Genomic DNA, 18,331 nt, shown 5'->3' on the forward strand with positions numbered 1-18,331 from the left:
GGAAAGATTAAGTGATTGACATGCACTAAAACATCTTCCAAAACTCCATTTGGATAGACATTAGATCGATCGGCCAATTGTATAATCACACCATCATTTTTCAATTCGCCTAAGTGCATAGATTGAATAAGGCATGACATTTATATCTAACATGGCAGATTCAAAACGAGTATTACCAATTACACAAGGAATGGTAAAACTACCCGGATCCTTGCATTTAGTGGGCATTTTACGTTGTAAAACAGCTGAGACATTTTCACTTACCTTGACAATCTCCTTGCTCGAAATTCTCTTCCTAGTTGTGCAAATTTCTTTTAAAAACTTGGCATACCTTGGAACTTGCTTAATTGCATCCAAAAGTGGTATATTAACTTGAACTTTTCTAAACGTTTCCAAAATATCCTTTTCAGTCTCCTCCTTCTTTGATTGCATAAACCTACGAGGAAATGGTACATTTGGAGGAACAACGTTAGAATTAATCAAAATTTGGAACTTCCTACCTTTGTTGGCCGAATTGGATGGTTTAGGAGCATTTGGGGCCTGTGGCAAATGTGTTTCCACCCTTGCCGTGGGGGTGCTTTGCTTATCCTATTCAATTATCAACTCTTCAACCTCATTGGAACATGATTTGGAAGGTTGGGGATTAGATCCATCTTGTTTTCCACTTCGCAAACTAAAGGCTTTGGCAGATTCGAATCCTCCCTTTGGGTTGACAACGGTTGAACTAGGCAATTTACCTTGCTCTCTAAATTGTCCTAAAACTCCGCAATCTGCCCAATTTGCTTCTCCATTTAGTCCACTCTTTTGTCTTGGTTTTGCATTGCTTTGGCTTGATTTTCTTGCCCCCTGAGACAAATTGGTGAGTAACTTAAGAAGTGTGTCATTATCTAAAGATGTACCTGAGGTGTTTTGGGCAGGTTGTTGTGGGGCTTGTGTTGGTGCGTATTGCTTGGTATAGAAGCCCGGAGGTTGCTGCCTAAAGCCTCCTTGTTGTTGAGGTTGTTGGGGCTCCCTCAACTTGAAATTTGGATGGTTTCTCCAACCTGGATTGTACGTATTAGAATATGGATCGTTCCTTGGCTGGTTTTGGCCTTGAAATCCAATTGCATTATCGCTTTCCCATCCACCATTTTCAATCAATTGAGGGCACTTTTCAGAGGCATGTCTTTGGATAGAAACACACCACATACACTTGGTTCTTTCATTCTCATTCCTTCGGCTATCTGAGACACAATGGAAGTAAGATTAACTAATTGCGATTGAATGTCGGATGTGGAACTTACCTCATTCACTTGCTGCCGTGGGGTGTCCCTTTGCCCAATGCCTTCATATTATTGTGCATTCAATGCACGGTTTGCGATTAGTGTCTTGGCAACCATAGGTGTTTTGTCCACTAAATCTCCTTCCGCCGAGGCATCTAGCATTTGACGTTCAATTGGTAGAAGCCCTTCGTAGAAATATTGAAGAATAAGCTCCTCCTTCATTTGGTGCTATGGACATGAAGCAACAATGGTTTTAAAACGTTCATAATAAGTTGGAAAGGTTTCACCTTGGTTTTGCTGAATGCCACTAATCCTTTTGCGTAGAAGAATGACTCGAGAAGTTGGGAAAAACTTCTCCAAAAACGCCCGTTTCATACTCTCCCATGATGTGACAGTTCCGGGAGCTAGTTCATACAACCAATCATTAGCCTTGTCCAAGAGAGAAAAGGGAAAGACCTTCATCTTCAAAATGCTTACATCAACATTCACGGGAGTCATACTCGAACAAACAACCTCAAACTTCTTCAAGTGTTTATTAGGATCTTCCATGGACATCCCGTGGAACTTAGGAATGTGATGCAACAAACTTGATTTCAATTCGAATTTGTCCGTCTTCCCTAGGGCATGGGGTATTGGATGCATAGGGGAGAGGCATTGTCCAATCCCGAAGCGGAAAGCTCATTGATTGTTCGATTGTCCGCTGCCATGTTGGGTTCTTCCTCTTCTTTTTCAAGTGGATGTTCTTCAAACTCAGGTTCAGGAATAGGTGGGTTACGATCTTGCTGATTCCTATTCCTTCTCAAAGTCCTATCAAAATAGTCGTCAAAGTCCAAGATATGCTCACGAACCGGATGAGAACTCCGAGTCATAAACTAGTACCTAAAACAAGAAAACAAACAAGGTCAGTATCTAACATAAAAACACATGAAAATAAACAAAAAGAAATAACAAGTAGGGATCGTTCTGGACCGGGGATTAGGAGGGCATGCTAATAACCTCTAAACAAACTTAAAAACATATAAACAAAGTTAAAAACACTAAACTAGACTCAAAGAACTCAAAACAAACTCAAAAGACTCAAAACAAACTCAAAAGACTCAAAACAAGCTAACAACCCTCAAATTTGCCTAAAAACACAAACTGGGGAGATTTGGACTCTAAACACACTTTTGGACGAATTTTGGTTTTCACTTTGTTCGAAACACTTAAAAACACAAACTAAATCAGTTTCTAACTAATATGACTCAACAAGGTAAATGGGGTTTTGGTTTTGACGAATTTGAAAACAAAACAAGTAAATTAAAGAACTAATGAAATCTGTATGAATTTGAGTAAATTGAATGGATGAAAGACTAGCTAGGAGGTTCTTCTCCACACATGACACACTTGCACACAAAACGATTTCCAGTTGCTTTTCAATAAACTACGAATTGTCAACGCCCCAGATTAACTGTGAATTGCACTAATTAACCCTTAGATTTTCCTAATTTCATTGAATTGGATGATTGCATACAACAACCCGAAGCATTCCCCACACGTTCCCTACATGAATTGCATAATAGAGATACAAGCAAGAATCATTAAGTTCTATGAAAATCATAAGCATTAACGAAACACTTGTAACTATGAATTGCATGAAACTTATGCCAAGAATTTACTTAACACAGTTGTGACGAGCAACGTTTACTACTTGTGAATATAAGTTCATAACAATTAAGTGAAACCCCCATATATTCTAGCATCAGATTTATCCATGAAAATTAAGTGTGTACTCTCAAACAACACACACAAATCAGTTTTTGCTTAATCATTCATCCCCATTTCAATACAACATTCATCCAAACACATCCATTCCTCCAGACAACCAAACCTTCAAACACTCACCAACACCTTGTGTCGTAGTAAAGGAAGGCAAGGAAAATGCTTGGACGTGCTTGCTGTCCTACTTGGATCGTTGGAGCGTTTAGGTGTTTTCTTTCTTTTGTTTTTAATGTCTAAATTTGTTTATCTTTGCTTTGTAAGTATGAGGAACTAAACCCCCCTTAGCTAGGGGGAATTTGAAACCATGTTTATGCTTGCAATATGATTTGATTACTTTCAGTTGTGATTTCGTGTGTTTGTAGGTTCAAATAACAAAGTTGGCAAGAAAGTGCTATTTTGAGCATTTTGGAGCAGTTTTGGGCCAAGATTGGATAGTGCAATCATGGAGATATGAGGATGGACGTTTTTGAATATTAGAATGCTAGAAATCAGCATGTGTATGTGCAAGTGTGTTGGCTTACAACTACAAACATTCATATACGACATGGGCATAAAATATGGTGATTGCTAGCTGAAATGATGAAGAACATGTGTGTGTGCAAGTGTAATAGCTGCTACATGTGGAAATAAAGATAGAAAACAACACACACACATGCAAAGAACAGAGAGACAACATTCATACACGACATTTGTAGTTGTAGGTCAACATACTTGCACATATACATGCTGATTTCTAGCCGTCTAATCTTCAAAAACGTTCATCCTCATGTCTCCATGCTTGCACTATCCAATCTTGGTCCAAAACTGCTCCAAAATATGCTCATACCAATTTCGAACTCCACAAATTGAAACACACAACACTCAAGATTGAAGTCAAGGGTTGTAACAGGGTTTGGGGGTAATGACTAACAAAAAAAGGGTAGGAATAACAAACGTTCTTAAAGCGATAATTAACCCTCAGATTTTCCTAATTTCATTGAATTGGATGATTGCATACAACAACCCAAAGCATTCCCCACAAGTTCCCTACATGAATTGCATAATAGAGATACAAGCAAGAATCATTAAGTTCTATGAAAAGCAATACAACCTTCATCCAAACACATCCATTCATCTTCATATCCATTCCTCCATACAACCAAACCTTCAAACACTCACCAACACCTTGTGCCGTAGCAAAAGAAAGGAAGGAAAGTGATTGGACGTGCTTGCTGTCCAACTTGGATCGTTGGAGCGTTTATGTGTTTTCTTTCTTTTGTTTTTAATGTCTAAATTTGTTTATCTTTGCTTTGTTAGTATGAGGAACTAAACCCCCCTTAGCTAGGGGGAATTTGAAACCATGTTCATGCTTGCAATATGATTTGATTACTTTCAGTTGTGATTCATAAGTTGTGAATTCAATTTACTTATCCATTTGAATTAAAACTGATTTGTGTGTGTTGGTTGAGAGTGCACACTTAATTTTCATGCATAAATTTGATGCTAGGATATATGAGAGTTTTGCCTAATCGTTATGAACTTATATTCACAAGTAGTGAAGGTTGCTCGTCACAACCGTGTTAAGTAAATTCTTGGCATAAGTTTCATGCAATTCATAGTTACAAGTGTTTCGTTAATGCTTATGATTTTCATAGAACTTAATGATTCTTGGTTGTATCTCTATTATGCAATTCATGTAGGGAACTTGTGGGGAATGCTTTGGGTTGTTGTATGCAATCATCCAATTCAATGAAATTAGGAAAATCTGAGGGTTAATTAGTGCAATTCACAGTTAATCTGGGGCGTTGAGAATTCGTAGTTTATTGAAAAGCAACTGGAAATCATTTTGTTTGCAAGTGTGTCATGTGTGGAGAAGAACCTCCTAGCTAGCCTTCCATCCATTCAATTTACTCAAATTCGTGTAGATTTCATTAGTTCCTTAATTTACTTGTTTTGTTTTCAAATTCGTCAAAACCAAAACCCCTTTTACCTTGTTGAGTCGTATTAGTTAGAAACTGATTTAGTTTGTGTTTTTAAGTGTTTCGAACCAAGTTAAAACCAAAATTCGTCCAAAAGTGTGTTTAGAGTCCAAATCTGCCCAGTTTGTGTTTTTAGACAGATTTGAGCGCTTTTAGCTTGTTTTGAGTCTTTTGAGTTTGTTTTGAATTCTTTGAGTCTAATTTAGAGAAGTAGAGTGCTTGAAACTAACAAAAAATTTGATACAAAATCAGGTTAAATTGTGTTTGAAGATTCATACAACTACCTCTACTTGCTTTTTTGCAGAGACTTTCATGCTAATGGTTTACCAAAGGCATTAATGCAAGGAAGAAAATTTGATGACATAGTTAAACAATTAATGTGACGTCACTTCTTAGTGGCACTGTAACATGCTTGTATTTGTCTCGTAAAAAAATGTTACGGAGACTAAATTTGAAAACAAAATAATGTGTTACCAATAGAAATGAGCACTTAATAAATCAATCATTAACTTTATGTTCTTTAGCCTACAAATTTATTTTCTCCAGTATTTCCCATCCCTAAAATTGCTTGATTTCTTCTTGGATTGAGAATCCGGACAACACCCGTTTCACCCAAGTCCTTCTCTTGGACTGGGCTTCAAGGCCATCAGCTTCTCAATGATTCTTTTTTTAGGCTGCTATCAATTGTGTCTTCTCTTGAAGTGGGCATGTGCATCAGAGAAAAATTGCTCAACTCCGCTCTGTTCTGAATTAAAAATGCTACTCTTATCACATATTTATACCATCTTTATGTATGAGAGAAAAATTGCTCGAACTCTAATCCATTCTGGATTCTAGCAATACTTTCGCTTATTGATGTGTCCATTTTACGGTGGACCAAAGTTGATAGTCACTTAAGCTATTTGTTGAAACTTGCCATATTATGCTACTAATTCACATTCAATGATGTAACATAAGTGGATGAAATTGATGTTTAATATTTCATTGAAATAGAGTTATGAAATAGATACTTATGTGTATAAGACAAGCGTATTGTAATATCACGTCACAATGTGTATGTAGTGCAAAGAAATCAGAAGTATAACTGTGCTTATGGTGCGGTATGTGGATCACTAGGCCCATTTGGTCCTTGACGAATGCGGCACAGTGAGGACGTCCCCACAGTAACACTTATAGCCAACTAAACCCTAATACGAGCTTTAGCATGTGCAGATTTCTGGCGCATGCACTAGCATTGCTCTTTAGATTCCAGACAAATCCAACCTATCGGATAACACATTTTTTCCGACTTTGTCTATATATAAAAATAAAATTAAAAAAATTATGATAGTCTAAAGTATGAGATATTTCGAACTTTTAACCATCTGATCTTAAATTTTGAGTTTATTTTGACCAAAGATTGAACGAATAAAAAACCTGAAGTATTTGATATTCTGAAACATCAAAGAAAATCTCATACTTCCAATCATATATCTAATTTCCTCATTTGAGTTTAACATTTGCTGCAATCCTTTTTTCCCAGATTCTCCAAACAAAGTTGAATGTGGTCAAATAATTGTACGCGTTACTATAGGCTAAAGATATTTTCTGTGTAGTGCACCCTCAGATTCTCATTAGAAACTCGAAAACCATTGATCTGACGTACACGTGTCATGATTAAGACATTCTTTTTGACATGGATCAGGACGAGTTGAATCTTCAACTTCATCAAAATGACTCAAACCTTAGAAGGTGGAGGTTGGACAGAGTTAGATGTGGCATGGGAGCCACTACTCCACCATAGATAAGAAGAGAGGCCAAATGTCCCTTTAGCTTCTCTCAACTTAAAGCAAATTGCAATAATTGCTATCGAGGTTCTAAAAGGTGTTAAACGTTAGTCGGATTGCAGGTAAGGATCTAGCGCTTAGGGGTTTAGGTGGAGGCCTAGGTGAGCTAGGCATGTCTAGGTTGGCACCTAGACATGTCTATGACTTCTTTCTTAATTTTCAAACGCCTAGAGATTAATCGGGAGTCGGGATAATGGTCAGCCGCTTAACGCCTAGGCATGGCTTAAGCGGCACTAGACAAAAAATTTTAAAATAGTGGTGTTGTTGGTTTGCATGCTTACGTAACCACGTGTCCCCATTTTCAACATAAAAACTGATATACTCATCGAACTTAATATATTCTCTAATACATACAGTGGTGGATCCAGAATTTCAAGCTTGGGGAGTCCCAACATAAAAGCTCCAAAAAAAAAAATATTAGACTAATTTGGTTTCATATCACTATTTTCTACTGAATTTGGTTCATTGAATAAATTAAGATTAATCTCAAAAGTAATAAAAAACCAACAAATTCGCCTCAGCAACATAACTCAATTAGTGACTCTAAAAAGGTAAAATATGTTAATGTAACATATATATTATTAATTGGAGTTAGGACTAGAGTCTAGGATTAAAAAAACTTATATGAATTTGGAAGAAATAAAATTAGGCAGCTAAAGGCGATGGAATGGCAAATGATGGTGGGGAATAGGGTAACTTGGGTTTAAAGTTGGAAGGTCACAACGATTGGCGCTGGGAGTTCTTAAATATAATTTGGGGATACTGGAAAAGACCGGGGTTCTCGAGCTCTATAGAGAAAACAGAGATATTTTAGTTTTTAAATTTTTTATAACTACCTGGCTAAAAAAAGCTGTCGATTTGGCTAGGTCTTTTAAAACAAAAATTAAAAACCTCTTATTCTTTGTTATAAGCATTACTGCCTACACACCAATGGAGGCAACAAGCCTCTTCACTGCACCTGCCCAAATTGTTGGAGGATCCTAAAGATCGATCACAAGTGTTTCTTCGGACTTCCGAAGGGTCCTGGGATCCCCCGGATCCCTATATGGATCCGCCAATGAATACATATGAGCGTAACATACAATAATACAGATACACTTATGAAAGAATGTACGAACAAGTCAATTTTGTGTGTCGCGGTAGTTTTATTATCTCTACTCTTACATTTTTCTATTTCACGAGAAACCGAAAGGGTACTCCACTATGATGATCATCACACATGTCTTTCTAACATGATAGTGCATGATCAACTTGAACAACAGCCACCGAAATAATTCTGTCTCCTTGAATCAGTTGTAGGGTGATTCATATGCATGTAATAACCAATTGAAATGCGGTGGTGGAATTATAATCTGTCCTTGTAGTGCTTTTTTTATGGATAAAATTATCCCATATGCCGACCTTGGAGCCACATAATTGTCCGACTAATTTGAAATCGAGTGTTAATTAATGTCACGGGAGTGCAAGTGCGTGCCACTGTGAACATCACATCAAACTCCATTATAAATACCCACTTACCTGCATGCAGAAAAACCCATCTCACATACACCAGCATTCACACAACCTAACCTAAAATGCAGCTCAACTTTTTTCACTTCACGCTCTTCCTTTTTCTTTTGATCGCTGCAGCTTCTTGCTCTAGGGAAATGTCCTCAAGGAAGAACGAGGAGACCCCAAGTAGCGGTAGCGGTTCGGCACACGGGCCGAACTGGGGATATAATTGGGGGTGGAGTGCGACCCCGAGTGGGGGATCGGGTTATGGGTCGGGATCCGGGAGGTCACCAACTGGATTTGGTAGGGGGTATGGTTATGGGTCTGGTTCTGGGGGTGGACATGGCTCTGGGTCAGGCTATGGTTCCGGGGGTGGTGGAGCTCGTGGCGGAGGCTCTGGGTCTGGGGGTGGCGGAGCTCATGGTGGCAGCTATGGGTCTGGGGGTGGTTATGGAAGTTCGGGCGGTGGTGGTGGAGCTGGTGGCGGTGGAGGGACAAACAACCACGGCTGATGAGATAATTGGCTGAGAGTTAGGGTTTCATGAACCCCAGGCCAGTTTGAAGTGTGTACTATATGATAAGCATATTATACAACTAGTTAGATACATGCATGCAAGCTTTTAATAAATTTTACGCGACTTTGACAAATAATAGTAGCATTGCTCGTATATTTATTATTTCGTGTGGTAGTTCATAGTTTGATGTGTTGCCATCTCTCTCTGGCTTATGTTTTTAATTTAGCAGATAACAACGTGAGTTTGTAAAACGTTTGCTTCACAGCCCTAATCATCGTTCTGTCTATTTCAATATATTGATATTTCTCTTCTCAATACTGAAAGAACGTTTCGAGTTTGACTCATTTATTTTTCATATACTTCGTGTTAAATCTTCTTTTACATAAACGTAGATGACTTGTATGGGATTGAAGCCTGTTAAGTTAGTTAAAGTCTTAAAGATGGCCCCTGTGTGTCTCATATGTGAAGATGGCTTGATCCTCTTTTTTTAAGCTTCTATGGATCAAGAACAATGAGCAATTTTATGAGAAATCAAATCATTTTAAAAGAGATTATGTCGTCTTATGTCACAAAAATCTCTGCATCTAGTACTCATACAAGTTAACAAGAGCATAAATAATAATAGAAAAATTATAAGCGAAAGAATTATCAAACAGATCCTTAACGAGCATGAATTGGGCACCTTGCACAAATTTAGATGAGCATGAATTGGGCTCATGTAAGAAAAGCTTTTTAACTTGTTGCTTCTGCTGACACCATATAGACCATTCAACTATACACACCCAAAAACTCCAATGGGGCTTTGAGCCCATATGGCCCAAAACTTCAAAAAACAACCTATGTATGTTGGATTAAACCAAATACAGAAGAAACCCACAAACATTGTCCCCAAACTTTTCCAACACCAAAAAGTGCTTAAACTGAAAGCTGCTTTTGATGGGTGGATTCATCTTCATCAAATGAGCAGTGAAGCTTCAAACGTCTTGCCAAATCCACAGGAGAATCTTCAAATTGCAGAGGATATTGCAGCAGCATTTCTCTCTGAAGGTAAGTGCAGTAGGTGTAATACGTCACCGGCGTCACGTTCATTTGGAACCCTAATCCGAACAAGAAGTCCACCTCAAGAAGGTTCATCTCTTGCGTGCTAATCCCTCCAACTCTGGCATAATATGCATTGTTGTAGTAACTGCAAGAAGCAAATGTAGATAAGATTGATTAGTTATGTTTTCTAAGTTCTAACCAAATATTTTGAATAACTGTAGTGATTAATTAAAGATGCTATTTATTGCTGCAGTAATGCTAGGAAGACTCAATTTGAACACTAAATTTTGGAAAGTAAAAAACATGTTAATAGACGTGTTCATTTCTATTGGTGACGTATCATTTTGTTTGCAATTTTAATCTCCAAATTTACTCTTCCAAACATTACTCTTATTGCTGTTATATTGGACCACCATATGGGTTTGTATAGGACCAAAGATTAGCTTATAATTTAAGGAAAATTAATGAAAAAAATTTGAAAACTTTGAGTTTTAACGATAAGGACAAAATAAAGGGTAAAGTGAATAGTATCAGAATTGACATTTGTGTAAAAATATGGTTTTTCGTTCAAGAAAACAGTATCAGAAGCTTTTAGTTAAAGTTTTAAGGCATTATGTATGGCTCTGATGAGAAGCAAAAACAGGTGGATTTTGTTAACTTTTGGCAAACTATACAAATATCAACATGGCCTTTGATTGAGATGTCGTTAGCATCGATAATGATGCCAGCGGACGCCTTTTCTCTTAAGTTTTTGTGATGAGAAATCATGCACACCGTCGGATAATCTTACTAATTCACGTGTAATACTAAAACAACGACGTAACCGAAAATTACAGGCATGGACAGCAACACCACATAAAAGACGGGAGGCGTTCACATGGCCATTGCTATCCTCCTTTTTGGCGGTGGTTGCTTCCAAACGGCGATGCCATTACTAATTATTAACCTAATTTTGTAATTACGTGACAGAATTATGAAGAAGAAGAAGAGAATACAGAACTGTGATCACAAACTTTGGACGTGCAAAATTACCCAATGTTCCACCAAAATACACTTTAATTTTCTACTTAAAATATTGAGATGCAATCTCCTCAAGAACCATATCCAGAAGAAAAAAAATTATGTAAAAACAGAGAGATCGTAAGAGTATTAATTCAACAAATTTCGGGTTAAAAAAGCTTGAATCTTGAAACACAAATAACAAAACCCAGTTCAACAAGCAAAGAAATTAGTAAAAACTTGATTAATTTGAGGTAGATGAACTAGCCCATTAGTTAAGTAAATAAAACCCAGTTCAACAAGTAAACAAATTAGCGTTGCCCGCACAGAGAAAAAAATTAAACTTTTGATTTAATTGAGCTAGTTTAATTAACCCATCTGATTAACTAGACAAAACCCAGAATTAGAAATCTGAAAATCTCACCAAAAGGACAATCTTTGAAAGAATCAGAGCAAAAGAAAACAACCCAAATCAAGAAATCGAAAAAAAAGGGAAAAAGAAAAGAAAGCTTACTTGTCGTCCATGAACTTTGCAGAGACCAAGACGCTGGTGATGAGCAAGCGGTGAACGCTGAAAGAATCGATGGGCAGCAATGGCTGCATCTGGGTGAAACGGTCGAGATATACGTAGGCGACGACGAAGCAAGATGGGCTGCAGTCGGCGTACTTGAAGATCCTCTGGAGGTAGCTGTGGATTGAGATGGTGGGAGTGGTCAGGGAGTGGAAGACCGACAGCTTCTGAGTCGGCTCTAACCGCCGGTTCAGGTCATTGGAGTTGGAAACCCGCTCGAGGATGGAGGACATGAAGGCTATCATCCTTGGCATGGATTCTGGGCTCGTCGTCGACGTCTCGAGCTGATCAGCCATGGTTGTGTTTAATTTGCTCTGTTTTTTTTCTGTTGGTTTCTTTTCTTTTCTTTTTTCTGTTGGTTGCTTCGTATATATAGGCTTTCCTTTCTGATATTATTTTATTTTTTATTTTGCGCTGTGTTACTTGTACGAAGATTCAAGGAATAAAAAATAAAACCGAATCCTTAAAGAAAAAGGAAATATGAAACTAAACAAATTTTAAATAGAAAGAAAATACACAAATTTTAAAAAGGAAATATGTTTGTACGAAAATCAAATTTTAGAGAAAATGAAATTGTTTGCTCACAAAATCATTAATGTACCTAATGATCCTCTTGCAGTATTTTTTTAGAATATCAGGCCGTATTTTCGGTACATTGAAATTTTTTTCCGTTAAGATAAGTGTAAAACTATATATAATAATCCCTTTATTTCTGAACCAAATCCAAGAAGTAAAGGTGAAGACACAGACCAACTTCCTATGAAATTCCTGCTGCAATAATTTCAGAATAGGACTTTCTTTTCCACTGTTGGTAATTGGTATGAACTTTTAATCATCACCCACATTGCCAGCTTTCCTTACCAAGCAAACAATATATATACATATATATACATATATATATATATATATATATATATATATATTATATTTTACAAAATTAATCTTGTCCCCCATAAAATTAAAAGTGTGATTTGCAGCAAGTAAAATCCTAGCTAACTTGTTCACCTTTTGGCTATTTGCAACGTATCAGATCGGAGTATCAGACCGTGAGTCGTCTCTCTCTCTCTCCCCCTCTCTGTGTCTCTGCTGGTTTTTTCTTGCTTGACAGCTTTGTTTCTTGTATGAATTACGGTTCCCTTTTCTAAAAGAATTAAAAATTTAAAACAGCTATATATTTCCTTGGTTGACAGCTTTGTTTCTTGCATTGGCACTTGGCAGTGCACAAAAGTCTCTATGGCCTCTGTATATCATGGCTTGATTCGCGTCGCTGAAATATAATACCGAATAAGTTTTTAAAAAATGACAGTCATCTGAAGTTATCTGTATATATTGAACTTTAAAAATTCAACCAAAAAAAAAAAAACTTTTAAGAAAAAATAGTCCTAATATTGTTCACAATCATTAAGCTGGCTATAGGATGGCTGAAATGTTGGTTTTGTTGGTTAGGGTTAATAAATCAGGGTAATAATAAGTAATAATTAACCGGCAAACCACTGATTATTGCAGCTAATTAATCAGCTTGTTGCTTTCTGTGTAGACCCAGTCCAACCATATGCACGATGGAGCATGATCTGATGATTTAGTGATGTGAAATATTAATTTGTTGAATAAAGAAGAAAGTGTAGGTGATATTACAGCAAATATTTTGGTCAAATATGCTCTCGTGCTCGTAAACATACTGCTGGCACTTGCTTGCTAGCTCACTCATCTGTGTTATCCTATCTGCATTGACCGTGCTCTCACGTTTCCTTATTCTAAATGTTTGATTTTTATCTCATCTTTACAGCCGATTATGAGGGTATGCAAATGATGGTGCTACCACACAGAGCTCCAAGTTCGAGAGGAGCCTCCGATTTACGATTTTATTTTATCTGTATATAAACTATATACATTTAATGGTGCACTAATTAACCATATTAAGCTCTTAGCGATAGCGCAAGTGTTCTCATACTTCTTATTTCTGTACCTAGCCAACACACAATGCTTCATTTTATCTATTTTCTTTTGTGCTATATCAATTTATACACAATAAACAAAATATAAAAATATAATAGCAACAAAAAATTTCGACCTTATAAGAGCCTCTATTTGAGTCTCGCACAAGGCTCTCAAAATCTCGAGACCGGCCTATGTTTACTTATCTAGAATAGGTATTGGAAGAAACTATTTTATTTTTTGATTTTCGATTTTGGTATTGACTATCACGTGCAGAATAAAAACTATATGAGCTTTACGCAATGTTCTATCATTTATTAAATGAAGAATCATGAACTAGATTGATTATGAAAGAGAGATTTTCATATAACAGTTTCACCACGGCATTACAAATCACTACTAAAATGTCATGTGGAGAGAGTCTATGCATGACTTTTTACTAATAGTCCAGAATGCCATAATAACGATGAACCTGTTCTTCGTAAATCCTTCGCATTGGGGACTCATAAATGGGCAAACAGTAGATATACATGGGACGCAAGGCAAGCATATGTCCCCTTCAGTCTTCACTTCCCATGTGTTGGTTCTCTTCTCATGTGTGATCCAGGACCAACCACCTAATCCAAATACAAAACACACATGACCTAATACCTACTTAACACAAATAATTGAGATTTAACATCTGATTAATTACTGTTCTAGTTAATTAGTTAATTACTGAACTGACACCTATTTCTCTCTCTAGATTTACAACTTTGCTTCTGTATCCCTGTTTATGGCAAGGGAGTGGAAGTCACGTAGCTTATAATACGACACCGTACTTACACAATTTATATATGCCCTCCCACTCCCTGACTTCCAGCATTTTGGTTTGCTCATGCTCACCTGTAAAGTATATAGGTATATAGTGCATGTTACTACTTACCAATTCTCTCCGTTTACCCTAAGGAACTTTTATATTCTAGGGTAATTCCTTACCCATATATTCCATGCATAGCCTATCAAAGTGGGGACATCGGTAATGAGCTTTTCGAACAAGAAGAACTTGCATAGCCCGCGTTTCTGCAACACTCATCACGCGAGGTCACTTGATGAGTGCAACTCACGTGATGGGTGCTAGAGAGACACCGGGGGTATGAAAGCCGTCAAATTCAAGTTTTACTCATTTGCGTAGAAGCTGCATGTATTGGGAAATCGAGCTTAAATTAGTGCGACTCCAGAGAAAAGATTGCATAGGATTGATTTCTCATAAGAAAAAGAAGCTTACCTGGAACAGGTAAGAGTGCCAATAACATATATTAACAAAACCAATTGCCAGATAGAAAGCTTAACACAAAAGTGAAGACACCAGCTGTCCACTTCCAAATTTATCCAATAGTAGATGAGGCAACACACGCAAAAGTACAAATTACTTATAGATCCAGGATCACTCATACCATACTTTACTCGACAAAGTACGCGGAAGCTAGTTACATGTCAAATATATGGACAAAAGCATCAACCTATGAACAATAACGGGTACGGTTTTGCATTACGAGACATTACCAAATAGATTAGCCGTAGCATCGGATGGGATCATTGCATCCTTTCTCAGCAGATTGACTAAAACCAAAACGTCCCCCTTTTGCAAGGTACTGCTGATGGTACTCCTCCGCTCGGTAGAACTTCTTGGCAGGAAGGATCTCTGTGACAATCTTTCGGTTCACTTTCTTCTGGTGTTGTTCCAGAGATTCTCGTGCTGCCTTCTCTTGCTCAGGTGTGTAGAAGTATATTCCGGATCTGTATTGTGTCCCGACATCACCCCCCTGCCCATTACAGATGGATAAACTGTTATGGTTCCCCGAGTCATAAGACAAATATAATTTTTTGTATCACGCTCAAATAAGAATAATCAAATATCACATAGTAGCCACTTAGTACTACAGTCTAGTGGTATTCCTCTTCACTTGTAAGTGAAAGGTCTTAGGTTTGATTCTCCCCAAAAGCGAATTTGAACCACATTATTACTAGCCCATTGTGAGGCTAAGCCCAACCCCTCGCCCTTTAGTGTAGATAATATCGTTTGTTCCAAAAAAAATAAAAATCACATAGTAGAATTTTTATTTATGAGAATAACTAGGACGGATACATGAATAGAACATAGGCTTAAGGATGTGAAAAAGAGAGACGACAAAAGATATTGACATGCAAAAGACGAATTTTGGGTTAATTAAATAAGAGTTTTATAACATGAAACAAGGAATCATAAACAAGCCAAGTCCTGCAAATAATAATGTCCACTCAATCCTAGGTTATACAATGATCTTCAATACTGAAACTGAGCTCTCATTGACCAACGCTGCTATATGCAACTCATTGAAGTCCTGTTCAAGAACTTGTTCTGCTAATTTTATCATTCCCTTCTTTGGTAACTTGAACCCTCATGCAAAGTACTGGAACTGGCCACGTGTTTTGGTAACTTACCATTACAAAGAAATTAGTTACGAGAATTAATAGCAATAGAGCATCTTTTCGTTGGGTGTATTACACTACGAGCCTAAGGCACTAGGCTGCCCTCTCTATGTGTAATTTATCTCAATATTTTGATAGGGGAAACTGAACTTGGAGACCAACTGGACTACGACTTAAGCCCTTAACCACGTCGGACATCCCCTCATACAATGTCATGTACGTTCTTAATAAAATCCAAAATAAACCTATTTACTATTCCTTTGTGTTCCCCAATGCTTTCTTTAACAGGAGGACTATACCATTAGCAGAATTCTTGTAAGCAGTTAAAACTTGAAAGATAATAGTTCAGGAGAATTCTATCAACAGGTGAAGATAACCTCATCGATTGCCCGAAATGGAAATAGTGCACCCTACTTCCTAATTTCATCCTCTAACAGGCTTCCAATTTAACACCAGTCTATGCCATCTATTCTCAAGAATCTAAACGACCTCAAGTAACTGTATGAACTCAAAGCAAAATTCCAGCAATTGAACAGAAACCATACCGAACTGAACATAACATAAACATAAAAAATGTATTTGCTCATCTATTTTTTAATAAACATGATTTTTACTCATGCTACTAACTTACCACGAATTCAAAAAGAAAGAAGCCAAATTCCTAAAGTGAATGCTTTTAACAATCAACAATGGGACATCGACTGAAGTAACTGCAAGAGAGCTTCTTAGACAAAGTTCCTATCATATTCTTCACTACAGTATTCAGAGAGGTAGACATTCTCATGAGAACATTCACGCCTATTTCACGACAGAAGAATGCCTAAACGTACAGCAGTACTCATAATCGGAGCATCTAGACAGCGATGTTTAAACATTTGAATTCTCAGTAGTAACTTGCTTAAAAAGATATAGCTTCTCTACTAAGATAACAAGTTAACAACATTTAGCAAATGACCAAATTAGGACTAACTATATCAATACAAGAAGTTGAATGGTCAATCAAAATCTCCTTTTGTTTGTTCTGCTGATTTGAAATTTTGAATGAGATTGATAAGTAACTTACAGAGAGCCAAACCTCAATTTCTTCAAAAACCTCAGTAGCACACACAGAGAAAAACAAAACAGATAAATTCAGGAAGCAAAACAAATCAATCACAAACTGACACACAATTTTATTACTTGCGGAAAAAAAAACCCCCAAAATTTATCAATCAAAGTTTATCCAAAATTCATCAATAAACACAGACGATTATTAACCCCAAGCAATCAAATTTCACACAAACTGGTCCAACCCATACAAACTATCAAAATTTAGAGCAACCCACCTGGCGATTGAGCGTGGTTGGGTCGTGCCTGGACCAGAAAAGATCGAGCAGGCTCTCAAAGTTGCACTCTTTAGGGTCGTACTGCACTCTCACGACCTCCGAGTGCTGGGTGGTGCCGGAACACACGTCCTCGTAACTTGGGTTGTGCAGAAACCCCTGGCTGTACCCAACCTCCGTCTTCGTCACGCCGGGCACTCGCTGAAACGCCAGCTCGACACCCCAGAAGCACCCAGCTCCGAACTGCGCGAACTGCTGACCCGGAGCCGGAACGTCATCGTCGGGACCCTGGGCGATGGCGGAGGATTCGGAGTTGGGGTCGGCGGTCTTGGGGCCGAACCCGAGCTTGTTGAGGATGTTCATTTGGGGGGTGCGGAAGGAGATGGTCCGGTGGGTTTGCGGGAAATTGGAGGCGGGTTTGGGTCGGAGCTTAGAGAGAGAAAGAAAGGGGTTACAGAGAGAGAATTTGGGGGCTGTTGCCGTGGTGGCGGTGGAGATGAGTGGTGAGGTGGTGGAGATGGCGGCTAAGCTTTTGAGCATTTTTGGGTGTGACGTGTTGCTGCTGGACTAAAATGGGAGTTTCGTCTTTCGTGACGTTTCATTGTTTACTATATTATTTCTTTATTAATTTTTTTGTTGAATATATTTTTTTTATTTCTTCATAATTTTATTTTCATCCAAATTAATAAAAATAAAAAAGGATATGCCCATCCACTGATACACACACCATGTTCTTGGATAATCAATATTATTTTATTTTCCAGGAAAATAAATAACATGATTTCTTCAATTTATATGTGTTGTTAATTAATTTGGTTTAATTTTGTATGTTATTTTCTAGGAATTGTGTCGCGCCTTCTGGGAGCTTGGCGTTGGCGGGTAGTTTACCCACATGAGGTGGGACCACGGGAGGATAAGAATCGAAAATGAACACCCATTGTGAGCATTACTTACACATTTTTAAATTAATTGACCTATATTAAGATTTTTACTAAAAATTGATTTAAAAAATATTTTCATAAAAGACGTTTGCATTTTAAAAATATGTTTAAACGAGCTCATAAAAAAAATTAAAACTTAATACTCAAGTATGTATATATATCATTGTATTAGTGTAAATCGAATCTAAAATCTGCTCCAAGTAAATAAAAATCGAGTGATGCAGACCTGGTTATACTTTTTTTATTCTATCATTTATC

General features: G+C 37.5%; 3 protein-coding genes across 3 annotated transcripts; 1 reads left to right on the forward strand and 2 right to left on the reverse strand.

Moving 5' to 3' along the window:
* The first annotated feature begins 8,381 nt into the window (after positions 1-8,381).
* LOC139190656 (putative glycine-rich cell wall structural protein 1) lies at positions 8,382-8,810 on the forward strand. The gene has a single exon (XM_070811052.1). It carries the CDS (start codon positions 8,382-8,384, stop codon positions 8,808-8,810), a length of 429 nt encoding a protein of 142 aa, XP_070667153.1.
* A 648-nt stretch (positions 8,811-9,458) lies between these two features.
* On the reverse strand, positions 9,459-12,591 carry LOC103438981 (cyclin-U4-1). The gene is made up of 2 exons (XM_008377528.4): positions 11,368-12,591; positions 9,459-9,999 (listed from the first exon to the last, which is right to left on the reverse strand). The coding sequence occupies exons 1-2, from the start codon at positions 11,718-11,720 to the stop codon at positions 9,729-9,731; spliced, it is 624 nt and encodes a 207-aa protein (XP_008375750.2). The 5' UTR covers positions 11,721-12,591; the 3' UTR covers positions 9,459-9,728.
* A 2,095-nt stretch (positions 12,592-14,686) lies between these two features.
* LOC103438972 (peptide methionine sulfoxide reductase A1-like) lies at positions 14,687-17,737 on the reverse strand. Its single transcript, XM_008377520.4, has 2 exons — positions 17,136-17,737; positions 14,687-15,164 (listed from the first exon to the last, which is right to left on the reverse strand). Exons 1-2 carry the CDS (start codon positions 17,670-17,672, stop codon positions 14,913-14,915), a joined length of 789 nt encoding a protein of 262 aa, XP_008375742.1. The 5' UTR covers positions 17,673-17,737; the 3' UTR covers positions 14,687-14,912.
* Between the last annotated feature and the right edge of the window lie 594 nt (positions 17,738-18,331).

Source organism: Malus domestica, chromosome 01 (assembly GCF_042453785.1).
Source record: "Malus domestica chromosome 01, GDT2T_hap1".
Taxonomy (NCBI): domain Eukaryota; kingdom Viridiplantae; phylum Streptophyta; class Magnoliopsida; order Rosales; family Rosaceae; genus Malus; species Malus domestica.